We start from the raw sequence: 13207 nt of genomic DNA on the forward strand, positions 1-13207 counted from the left end.
GATGACTTTTCCACATCAACAGGTACTCCCAACTGTGAGAGAGAACCACCACAATGAACAAGACTGGGAAATGTAATGGATATTTATTTTGGACCATTTGACAGGCTGGCATGGCCTTGATGTGAGAGCTAATGGCTTTGCTTATTGTCCCACTTCCTGGTGAGGACAAAATCCCATGAGGCTTAGAGTGGGTGCTCTTATCTGGATGGGCTGGAAGTAGAAGAAGGAAGTGACTTCACCCTTAAAGTTGGGCTTGATAACAGACTACCACTCCGTCACAGCTTGTTGTGCATCGGCCCTGGATAATCCCTGCGTGTGCTCCAAGAATAGACCATGTTGTCATTTCTATTTTGGGCACTCGGGGAGGGGTGTCGTGATCAGATGCTTCTGAAGATAAATGCAGAATTTTTTGATGAAACAATGCTACAAAAAAGAATAGCAACGCTTGCCTTATTTTGAATCAGTTGAATGCTATATTTCTATTGCTGCAGTTCCAGCTATAACACCACCTCCAATACATTCACCCTATTAATCAGCAATCCTTTACTCAAAATACATAAAAACCAAACCTTACTCTGAAGAGAAGAAGCAGAGTTCCCGTCAGGGCTGTTATAGCTAAGAACCATCTCTAAAGAAGAATCTTTCTGCCCCTCCGTGATATGGAGAAGGTCATACATGCATTTATCTTTTCCTGACATGACTTCTGCAACTTTCTGTGTCCCTGCCTCAGCCACAAGCAAGCTTTCATGCCTCTGAGTTAGAATTTAACCCAACTCAGAGCTTAGAGTCTATGTCTTACTGTCTCTAGGTTAGACATGATCAGTACGCTGTATACAGTGTTGAACCCATATACCCATATGTTGTTCATAATCAATGTAGCTTTAATTGAACGATATTCATTAAAATGAAAAAACTTTAATCATTAAAATCAAAAGTATACAGGCAAATGCAATAATTGCCATGCATTGTGACAAATGTTGCATGTTGCAAGATGATCGGATGAGCCATATATCACTACTTAAAAAAAAACACATTTAACAAGCCGCTAAGGATCTTTGAAAGCTAGCAAGTAGCAGTCAGCATGCTGAAATATGACTTTTTTTGTAAGGAAAATATGTGCAGGGGCTTTCACTAAAAGGCTAGTTAGCTTCTTTTCCTGTATCATTAGAATCAGCTTTTCTGTATGACAAACACATTATGAAACCCGAACAGATGCTGTTACTGCGTTTCAGTTTCTGCAATTTTTTTTTTTTCATAAATATATAATATTTCAAGGGCATCATGATGATTTTATGGCCAGATTCAGCTGTTGGGAGAAGTGCAATGAATATGCTGAGTAAGAAGATCAAGAAAAAAAATGTCTGATAATATTGGTATTATTATTTATAAATTGATTTTGAAACTAGGAGGTAATAATGGCTTAGGTGGGAAAATAACTGAGGTGACTTCATCGTATAGACATATTTTTGTAGTACTTGACTGTCAAATAAACAACACATGTAAAAAGTTCTCTGCTCTTGGAAGGAAGAATGAAACCACACTGTGTTCAAACATGGCTGCTTTGAGGTTTAAAGGTGCTTGAACTGAGCAGCTTTATGTGAATGAGGCTCTTCAGTGAATTATCCTGTGGCCTTTGATAGAATGGTGTCACAGCTGACGATAAGGTGATGTGGTTCGGCCATGAGCTCAAGTGTTTTCAATAAAAAAAACAAACCTCTCTTTATCCACATGAAATAATCTCTCACAGACTCAGCACTGATAAACCCAGGATTATTATATGGTATAATACAATATTGTGCAATATAAAAGCAAGCTCACCAATTCTCAAGGACCTGACTGAAATAGGTTTAATAGTTATTATAAAAAAGTTTCCTCAATCAACCAAAAAGGTCTCAGTAAAGGAGCAAATTTCTTACATATAATTTGTCCACTTGAAGTGACAGTATTATTATCCCTTTAATTTAATCTTATATGGATTTAAATGTTTAAAATCATGGTGTAGGTACAGATAGATACAGACTGTGAATATTAAATATCCACATTTTAGGCCATTTTTTGGTAATATTCAAATTTAGACATCATGCATTAAACATGAAGATTTAAACTATTTCAATAAATCAGCTGCTTCAGGCGAACACATTGTAAATACACCTCTCATCCAATGTTTGACAGAGGGAACAAACACTATTTTCTATTCCACTGAATGAATCCCAGCATCACATATGATGCAAATAGTAGCAAATTCTTGTTCCCTGTTAAAGGCACAAGGTTTTTAATAGTGCACCTAAATGCTCTCTGTTTTAGATTCTATCTGAGTTAACCTGTTATATACAGTGAAAATGAAAATTCATATATAATATGTGACAGTTATAATCAACAAAATGTTGAGTGAGAAAATGGAGTCTCATCCTTAGAACTGTAGAATTCTCTCACTCTCTGGCTGAGTGGCAGGAATGCAGATGTGTCTCTATATGCAGATTGAAACATAGACACCTTAACCTTTGCTTCCATCTCAGGAATGAGAGAGATCTCCATGACGACCAAAATATGAATCGCTAGAGTTTTATTAGAAGTGACATTTTAATAAACTGCAGCCTCTGAGGAACTGTAATCACACCTCAATTATTTATTTATTTACTTATTTTAGTTGTTTCCTCTGCTCCTCTGTAGACTGATGTTTTGACAATGTTAGTATGGTTGTGAGGTGGGAAGGTTCTCATGATGGTCCACAGCTCACTGATTATAGACCTGATTATAGAGTGAGTTTCCAGGCAATTAGAATGATAAATGCTTGATGTTTATTTAACTTTCCTCAAACCGTATTGTTTTTTTTTGTTTGTTTTTTTTCTGGCACAGTGCTGCTTAGGGCTGAACGATCTATCGTTTTATACTGAAAATTGTGATCTCAAACAACGCCTCCTATTTTTCCTAACTGAATCAGGTTTTGTTTTGTCAAATGCTACGGCTGAAAACGAAGAGAAAACGGAGGAACTGGTCCCTAAAATGAACTCCACCTTTATGTTCGGTACTGTTTTTGCCGGCAGCAGCGGCGCATCTTCTAAGCCTGTGTCTGTGTGTGTGCGCGCGACGTGTGTTGCAGTGGAAGGGCCGCGTGTATACGAATGTATTATAATGCTACGAGCACGTACGCGCCCAGCTCTCTGAACATTACCAGCTCGTTATATTCAGGTTCGCTGCTGTTGTGCCGTCAGCAGCTCTTCTACACCTGTGTGTGTGTGTGTGTGCAGTGGGAGGGCCGCGTGTGTACATCAGATGCAGACAGAGGCAACAGCTAATGACGTCACCAAAACAATAACGAAGGCATTTGATGAAGAGGCTCCATATGAGGACTCTAGTAAACGGTGGACAGAGGTGACAGCAGCAGCTCCGTTTTTCCTTAGATATGATTCCCATTAAAGTTTGATCATTTGTTCTAAATCACATTGAACTTTAGGAGTTACTTAAGTCTCAATACTGTATTTATTGTTTAACCTTAGGAGGCACACTTCAGTCTGTTTAAATGACTGTTAAATAATACTTTACAGAATTACATTAGTCTTCTTTTTAACCTATTTGAAATAAAACTTTATTTTGTTCTGTAATTGTTATTTAAATTTTCATGTTTATTGAAAACTAATACTGAGTGCACATTATCAGAGTTTACTTTTAGATCTATATAGTATAGATAGTTTTTGAGAAGTGACAGAGTAGGCTACCTGAAGTCATTTACACAGAAACATGCAAAATCGTGATCGTGATTTAAAGAATTGTGATATAAAATTTTTGCCATATCGCCCACCCCTAGGTATGATGTAAGTTGCTTTGATCTTTGCAAATGCTCATGTGCACTAAAACTTGATTTGAAAAAAATTGTGGATGAAATCGAAATCGCAATATTTGCCAGAAAATTCACAATTCAGTTTATTCTTGAAATCGTTCAGCCCTAGTGCTGCTATAATTAATTTAATATAACCTAATTTCCCTATGGGGATTAATAATGTTAATCTTAATCTTATCATAATGGCCTAAACTGACAAATAAAATTTGATGTTCAAAATAATCTGTGATATTGCTTCCTATTTTTGCAACATACTTTGTATTGTGTATAATGTCCTTGCTGTGTAATTCTGCCCTATTATGTAACATTAGCCCATTATATTTATGGATAAAGTGTTGTGTTCTGCACTGCTCTACTCTGAGTGTGTGTGAGTTTCTCTTTATTTTGGAAGTCATGTTAGCCACAGATATCATGCACACTTCTAAAAATAGAAAATCGTGTGTATGTGAAGTCTTGTTACAGTGCTAACATGTTCTGTTTGCTTGTGCAGTCACACATTGACATGCTCGATCATGCAGCCACATTTACACACATAAAGTCTGAGTGTATGGACTCTTGGAGGAATGCTAGTTGCTTGTTTGTTACGTTTGCGTAAACATAGGCACTTCTATCCACCTGCTGCACCTTTCTATCATTTTACAAAAGCTCCCATTTTACATTTGTGACCTTCTTAAAGCTCAATTGCTGTCTGAGACCCTCTGGCAAAATCCTAATGGTCCTTCCTGAATCTCACCCTATGACCAGATATAGCCAGGTCTTGTTTCTTCCCGGTAGACCTCAGTGCAGCCAAATCAGTGCCCTCCTGTAAAAGACAACTAAAAACTCCTCTCTCTCTCTATCTCTCTCTCTCATTTTCTCATAAACCTTATTTTGTGCTTTTATTTATTATGTTAAATATTATTACAATGAACACTAAGGTGCTTTCAGTTCACCATTAGGGAAATCCAGCCTGGCATTACCAGGAAAACACAACATCAGTTTGTTTTTAATACCTAACCCTAGCCACAAGTGAAAACTACCCACAAGTGTAAAAGAAGCAAGTGACGTTCACAACACCAATGTGCATCAAGCACACTAAAATAAAACAATGGTGCAACAAAACCTAGTCTAATGGGTGAAAGTCTGGAGCATATAGTGTATGGAGTTATAGCCACCAAACACCCCAACAGTTGATGCACTCGGTGTTAAGAGACAAAGTGGAGACAATATGGAGGATGTGTTCTTTTAGACACATCTGTCCATGTCCAATTAATCCAACTGTTGTTCTTACAATTGTATTAAGAACTAAAACTGTTTTTGGAAGTTGCAAATAATTAAACTAATGAATGATTTGTGTTGATTTGTGTGATATGATTTATGTTTAAATAGCTTTTATAGGGGTTATTTTTATTGTCAAATTTGAAACTAACCTGGCACTATATCTCTTATTTACCATCTTTCTTATTCAGCTCAGTACACTGCACGGCTTATGCCAACCTCTAGAGATGTATTAGTGTCAAATTGACACTAATATTCTAAATATCCTTCCTGACACCTTACTCAGTACTATTTTGAAACCATCTGAATAGTTCATGAGCAAAGCTTATGGTCTTGACTTTTTGAAGTGAGAGATGCATTTGATCTTGATTTCCTTTGGAGAGGTCTGACCCAAAACTACGTGTCTCAGCGCTGTGGTAAAGAGTGAATGAAATGTATCACAGGACTGTTTGCCTTTTAAGAGTTAACATTCAAACTGTGTGAGCCAGGATGGATAATGTTGCTCCTTCAGACCTCGCTGCCATACTCCAATGGTGGAGGGTCCAGTGAATGAACATTGTGTGTGAACAATACTTGACAAACATGGCTATGGGCATAAAAGCAGGAAGCTGGCATAGCCGGCTAAAGCAAACATCAGCAACGCTTCCCCTCCTCTGTGCTCGTCTCATGGCTGCATTGTTCTCAGCACAGCTCTGAGAAAAGACTTCTGTGCTATGCTTAGTTTCCCTGAGTGGTAGGAGTATAATGGCAATAATAACAGGCGCTTCCATATAATGGGGCCTGCTCTACAGAGAATAGGCTCGCAGAGAATGGAGGGCTGGATCCTTTCTCATCTGGGCATTCACCAAATACCACAGGGATATAAAGATCAATAAATCGCTTTGAACCGTCAGCACCATAAACACACAGGAGCAACAAAATAGTGTCCTGTAAGGTTTTATTCTGACCCTGGAGTTAAAGCTGTCATGTTCCCATTACTGCTCATCAGAGCTGATGAATAGCCTATAGAGGTTTAATTGCCAGTATATACATGTGAGAAAAATTACAGCACACTTCAATGTATAAAACTCATTCACATTGTTAATTGTGCTTGGTCATACTGCTTTAAAGCAAACAATGCTGTGCTGACAGGTAAAAGAAATACTGAACTGTTTGTGTAACAGTTCAGTTTGTGATTTCTAGTTGTCTCCCAGAGACAGCTAGAAATCACTGAGGCCATCACATTCATGCTAGACAAAGACGTGCACAATCAGCACCGTTAGCAACCCGGGGTTCGAGACATTGGTTACTACTGTGGACAAGCGTTACACACTCCATCTCGTCACTATTTCACAGTTGCACTACCTGCACTTTTTGATTAATGCCGTGACAGAGTTGCACAAGATAGATACAGCAGAATAAATTTTACCACTACACGGACACGGAGTTCAACCTGAACACAAAGTGTCATCAGACTTCTTTTTTCCCTGAAGACCACATGGGGCAGTCTCATCAATTAACTATAATACAACTTTCATGAGGGACCCTATTCACATATTACAGGCATTGTTGTAAGTGCTTTCTGTAATGAGAGAAAAGGCTGTGAGGTCCCCAGTGACAAAATGGACATACCCTCGGCATTCTGTGGGCCTCCATAGTAAGTTGCTGACTAAGGGGTTCCCAGATAGGAGGGGGCAGTGCTTCTTTAGGGCAGCTCAGGTATAAAAGGAAAGGGTTAAACCAGGTAGGAAGGCAGTTCAGGAGCAACAGCAACAACTCATCCACAGCCAACATGAGCAACACCGACATGAACATGAGGGGCAAGGTATGAATTCTTTTTTTATTAAGCTGAAATGACTGCTTATTAAAAAACAACACTTTAACCATTCACTCTTTTTTTAGATCATCTTCTACGAGGACAGGAACTTCATGGGTCGTTCCTATGAGTGCATGAGCGACTGCTCCGACATGTCCTCCTACCTGAGCAGGTGCCACTCCTGCAGGGTGGAGAGCGGCTGCTTCATGGTCTACGACCGCACCAACTACATGGGAAACCAGTGGTTCATGAAGAGAGGCGAGTACCCCGACTACATGAGCATGATGGGCTGGAGGGACTGCATCAAGTCCTGGCGTATGATCCCCATGGTAAGAGTGATGTAATTAGTATTTATAACACACAAGGTGCTTATAGTGGAAAACTCTTCTGACTATGAAACTGTTATGTTTCACATTACAGTACAGAGGATCCTACAGGATGAGGATCTATGAGAGGGAGAACTTCGGTGGTCAGATGTACGAGATGATGGACGACTGCGACAACTTCATGGACCGCTACCGCATGAACAACTGCATGTCCTGCAATGTGATGGACGGCCACTGGCTGATGTACGAGCAGCCCCACTACAGAGGCAGGATGATGTACCTGAGGCCTGGAGAGTACAGGAGCTTCATGAACATGGGATACAGCGGCATGAGGTGGATGAGCATGAGGCGTATCATGGACTCCTGCTACTAAATGTTTACTATTCCAAAATCAAAATAAAATAACTATGCACTACTTTGGCTCTTATCAAGCATATTGATTTTCACCTCACAACATAACTCACTGTAATATGAAAAATAATATGGCATGGATGCTGGTTTTAGGGACACACAAAGCACTTTAAGCATGACAAAGGCCTGGTGCAAGTGATGGCTGTGTGGGAGTTAAAGCAGGAGAACCTTGACTGTATTACCACAGAAAATGCCTCAAAAGTAAGTTTGGCGGCTGAACTCAATGGCTTGACCACTTTTCTAGTGCTTCAGGCACAGGCTCCACTTATCGTCACCTCTGTGCTCCTCTCTAAAGCCAGACCATGTAAACAGACTGGTGTTTCTTGCTCAAAACATTTAAGAGTTTTTATGAGGAAGATTGCAGGGAGTTGGGGAGTTTTAGTATAGTATATTAGTATATTTAGTACATTTAGTATTTTGAAAAGTTTTCTATTTAAAAAGGGGAAAAGTTATTAAGGTAATTAATCCAGCTTTGTTACAAAGTGTGTTACTCCTTTTGGCCTCAAAAACAACAATATTTAAACATAAATAATTTGAACATTAATATACTTATCGTACTATCGGTTTGTTTAACTTGCTCTGGAGTTCATTATGGCATTCTGTACTCTACCACATAGTTTTTGATATTTATTTTTATATATTATTTGCATATATATTATTTATATTTTTTCACTTTGTTATAATTTATTTTTGTCGGTTTAGCTGTAGTTAAACATTAGTCGATGTGTGACAAAGAAAAACCTGTTTCGAATTCAGTAAAACGCAATTTTCAAATCCATGAATAATCATTTTGAATAATCGTGATTTCAATTTTGGCCATAATGATTATGCCTATAGTTCTGTGACCTTGCATTAACTAATTGACTGACTTTTGTGACTTGTCTGTGTGTTAGATAAAGAAGGGTATAAGAAGAGCTGTTCAGAGAAGACCTTCCATGTGACTGTTTCTTCTTGCAAGAACAATAGTGAGTGAGTGATTAACAGTTGGAATTTTGGGTTTTATTCCTAACAATGTTGCTAACAGAGCATGTAAGTGGACCTAACTCCCCTGCCACATAAACAAGATGTTGACCATTAAGAGTGAGAAGCACCCAAAGCAGACAAGAATTAATTTCTTATAGTATTAAACAGGATGTAGCTACAATAAAAACAAAGGTTAGGTTATTTGTGGTGACTTGAGTCACTAGAGATCTGACGCACTGGCCTTAACAACATACCGCTGTAATAAATCAGCTGTATCAGTTTCAGTCCCTTAATGGTCTCAGATGACTTCAACTAATGAGTTTTGTTTTTTTAAAAAAACAGAAGATTAGTGTCCTTTGTTTTCAGCACCTGAGCAAGAAATCACTACATCACTTTATGGTATTGATGAAAAACCCAATCAAATCCTCATTATAACCTTTTTGTACGATGGAACAGACGTGACCTACTTTCCATTTATAATGAGAAACAGACATTTTCTCTGCCATTCCCATTTAATTGAGGCTCTCATTTCAGAATAAAGTCATTATATACACACACACATACCATTTTGTGTTGGGTCGAGTAAGAATATTCCACTGGTAGCTCTGTCATTACTCTGCAGTCTGTGATCGCTTTGTATGACTTTGTCCTGGCTTTGCAAAAACAATGTTGGCATCACAGATCAAAGGGGGCATGGTTCTGTGTGTGTGTGTGTGTGTGTGTGTGTGTGTCACCCTGGGGGCACTCCAAGGACTCCACACATATTTTAATCCTCTGCCTTCAATCCTCTGCCCTTCCTAGTGAATGGTAACGTTTGTGTTCCTCAGCAGTGCCAGTTTACCTCTGTTTATACAATGTCAATAGATGCGGTGCACCTTATGCTATGAATCTGTGCAAAGTGTGCTACTACTTGATGGCAGTAAAACGATTTGTGACTCATCCTCATAAAATATCAAATTTATGCCACATTAAGCTGATATAAATATAGGGAATTTTATAATGCTGCAGAGTCTCACTAAAGGGAAGCTATGGACAGTTCTCTCAATTCTCTCACTTTTCATTAGGGCAGCTCTACTCTAGGCTCTAGACCGTAGCCTAGCCAAAAGAATGAAGATGTCAACAACCACATCTTTAACTCTCCACCAGTCACAGGCATGCTATCTTTTCTAACTTGGTAACAGATCTGACTGACAGGATCATGCCCTATATAACACTTCACTTCACTCCAGTATGATGAATTAATTGACATTGACATGAAACTTAGTAAACTCATTAATAATGTTAAAACAACAAAACTCAATAAGAAACATGACATGTCTCTCAGTCCACTACAATACTACCGCTGTGCCGTTTAAAAAGTTAGGGTTCATGTACTGTACAACTTCCATATTTCCCTTTATATAACAGCTCTCTCACAACCGCAGATGTATGCGAGTCTGCAACACCTGCATTGGTCGGTCTTATTTTTTACACTAAGTGTGGTCAGAGCATAGTTTTTCCTGTTTACATGTCTCAAACACTGTGGCACATGTTTTATTTTAGAATATTAAACATCTTTGTAAATATACTAGTATATAATTTAGGAATCTTAAAAATTGTAGTGGCCATCAAGTGGTTAAACCAGATCACACAGGCTGTTGTATTCAAGCTTCAGCCCCATTGGTTAAGTGGTACAGTCTACACAATTTGTCATCCTTGTAACACACTATTAGAAGAGGCATACAGGACAGATGTAGTGAAACTAAAAGACTGTTGAGTAAAGTGGTAAAACCGGGTTGCTGAAGAAAGTAAAGGACTAAAAAAGGACTGAGACAGACCACACTGAAGCACAGGCATCAATGTGACAAGCGAGAAATGACTATTTGCATGAAAAGTGTTATTCAGTCAGACAAGTCATTGACCTTTGGAGAGAAAACCAAACAGCTTGGGATGACAATGAGGTTTCCTTGGCAACCAACAAAACACAAAGCACCCCCTACACTCTCTGTGATTAGTAATTGAACAGAATGTGGAGGATGAGTTAAAAAAAGGAATGAGAATGAGAAAAAAAAAGGGAAATGCTTTTTGGTCAGTCAATTCTTCTGATTGGTCTGCTGCACACAGAAATATCATTACCAGAATGACAGAGAGGACAGGTCTAGCAGTTTCATATGTTTAAGTTCCTTTCCCTGCCATGAAAATAACTGCTCATTCTTTGGATACCAAAAGGTTTGAACAAAGCTGTCTCCTGTATTCACTCTAAGCATCATAATCAAGTATGATAACATGTCACAGTCATCATGGAAATAATGTCTATATTTATATTCCAACTACCGCAGAGATCAGACACATCTGGCAGACTGTAAGGTAGACAGCACCCAAGTGCCACACTTTCATCATGTCTTTATTTTACTTTTCTTTTTCTTTCACCTAGCAATAGCATTTGGCTCATAGCTCCAATTCCCCTGCAGCTTCTGCTAACATTAGAGCCTTGGGAGAACAGAGGTGCTAGACAGAAGCCAAAAACAAATCCTCTCACACACCTAGCTGTCTCTTTTTTTCTGTCATTATCAAACACTTCCAGAGTGTTATTCTGGCCCTCAGGATAGTTGTGCTAGTATGCAGTAGCATTCACCGTCGCACTGTAGACAGGTAAGAGCACCTTATTACCGGTGTGAGCTTTGTTGAAAGGTGTTGGTTGCAGCCATCAAATGAGGAACTGCCTTTGTTGTAGCAACTTAACTTGTGGGACTGTGAGGGCAGAATGAATACAGATGTCCAATCAGACGGAAAAGGAGGTAGAGCTGGTGAAACAATCAACCGCCAAGCTGACAAAAAAGGAATAGACACCTGAGTGTGTCAAATGAAATACTTTATGAAATACTCAGAATGAATGAAAATGAATTATTTTATGATGATTGCCCAACATAATCCATTAGTTATGCTAAAAGCTACAATCCATTGCCTAGATGCTTTGGACAATACATCACTTCTGTAAACCCACTGAACCCTTTCTTTGGTCTCAGGTAGTCATCCTCTCAGTCTCTATGTCAAACTCGGACAACCAAGATTTGAGGCAAGTGCTTGACCAGTACTTTCGGCCACTGGATGCTAACTCCAAAATACCCTGGCTCCACACCTCTCTAGAAATACAAGGTTTTTATAGTGGCAGTAGATTAGTGTTTCCCAAACTTTATTAAAAAATCCCACAGCCAGCACCCAACCTAATGTATAACCCATCAATATACATTGCTCACATAGACAAATAAAGTATTGGCTGTGGCTCAGGTGGTAGAGTGGTTCAATCCCCTGCCCTGGTTGCAGGCCAATGTGTCCTTGGGCAAGACACTTAACCCTAAGTTGCTCCCAGTGGTTGCACCAGTGGTGTGTGAATGAGTGTGTGCTTGTGTGCGCAAAAGGGGTAAATGTGAAGTAGTGTGAAGTGCTTTGAGTACCCGAGTAGGTAGAAAAGTGCTATATAAGTACAGACCATTTACCATTTAGCATTTATTAATAATTTTCAGACCAATTATGAGAAAGTGGATCATTTCCCACGGTACACCTGATGTTTTCTAACTGGTTGGGAATCACTGGGTTAGATTGTGCTCATTTATGACACCAGTCTTAATTGTTTAAAGTCAGAGATAATGGAGATGTGTCTTCAGTGTGTAGAAAACATCTGTTACGCTTCTATAGTTTGTGAATATCAACAGTTTAATGTTGTCTCAAATTTAATGTAGAAAGTTGTACATGCACAGAAAGATTATAGCAAGTGGAAGTGATTATAGCAATAGGCTGTTTCTGCAATAGCAATTCACTACATCAGTCTAATGATCATTATTAACATGACAACAGGGCAATGGCGCTTAGATTAAAAAAAACATACATAAATAATATTTTTTTATTGTAATAACTTCAACATCTGCAGCTGATTCTGCTGCTGCTTTCACACATTGGAAAATTGTGTCTCTCCCGATCTGCTATGTATGGTGGCCATTGAGAGTGAGAAGTGTCCATCATCTGCTGTGTTGGTTGTGTAACTTAAGGGGACTGAGGCAACCATGTTGATTAACTGCTCTAACCACCTCTATTCTGTATCTGATCAATGGCTTTATTTAGTGAAAGAAGTATCTGAAGTCTAAAAAATATCCTTTATCAAACAAATGAATGACCACAGTGATGTCACTGTACACTTGACTCGGGTACATTTATGTAGATCAACTGTTCATGTCTCCATTTTGTCAAACCCGATATCATCATCTGTGACCTTCAACATCAGTTGAAACCACTGGAAATCAAGAGCAATTGAGTTTGGTATTACTCATGAAATGAAATAGATCACCATTACAGACTATTCACATGGTAATTGTGGGGAAAAAATAATCAAAAAACGGATTGGGGCTAGACTAGCTGAAATTGTCAGTGGGGGATCCAATGACTGTTTACTCATGCAATCAGACCCATACTGTTCACAATCAGGCCCTTCTATCAATCAGAACATTATTTGACACTTATGGTATTTAGCATTAGCATTTAAATGCCGTCATCTTTAAATATTTTGTGTAGTGTTTCACTGCCATACGTACAGCAGGAGAGCCATTGCTTTGAGCATGATTTTACATACAGTGTATAATGTTA

General features: G+C 38.7%; 1 protein-coding gene across 2 annotated transcripts; it reads left to right on the top strand.

Moving 5' to 3' along the window:
- Nucleotides 1-4161: 4161 nt before the first annotated feature.
- LOC114426040 (gamma-crystallin M3-like) lies at nucleotides 4162-7589 on the top strand. Of its 2 annotated transcripts, none has more exons than XM_028393164.1 (3): nucleotides 4162-4170; nucleotides 6977-7219; nucleotides 7311-7589. In XM_028393164.1, exons 1-3 carry the CDS (start codon nucleotides 4162-4164, stop codon nucleotides 7587-7589), a joined length of 531 nt encoding a protein of 176 aa, XP_028248965.1. The 2 variants fall into 2 exon arrangements, with proteins under 2 accessions (XP_028248965.1, XP_028248966.1); XM_028393165.1 differs by lacking the exon at nucleotides 4162-4170 and adding an exon at nucleotides 6858-6899.
- Nucleotides 7590-13207: the final 5618 nt, after the last annotated feature.

The sequence above is a fragment of the Parambassis ranga genome, chromosome 21 (assembly GCF_900634625.1).
Source record: "Parambassis ranga chromosome 21, fParRan2.1, whole genome shotgun sequence".
Taxonomy (NCBI): domain Eukaryota; kingdom Metazoa; phylum Chordata; class Actinopteri; family Ambassidae; genus Parambassis; species Parambassis ranga.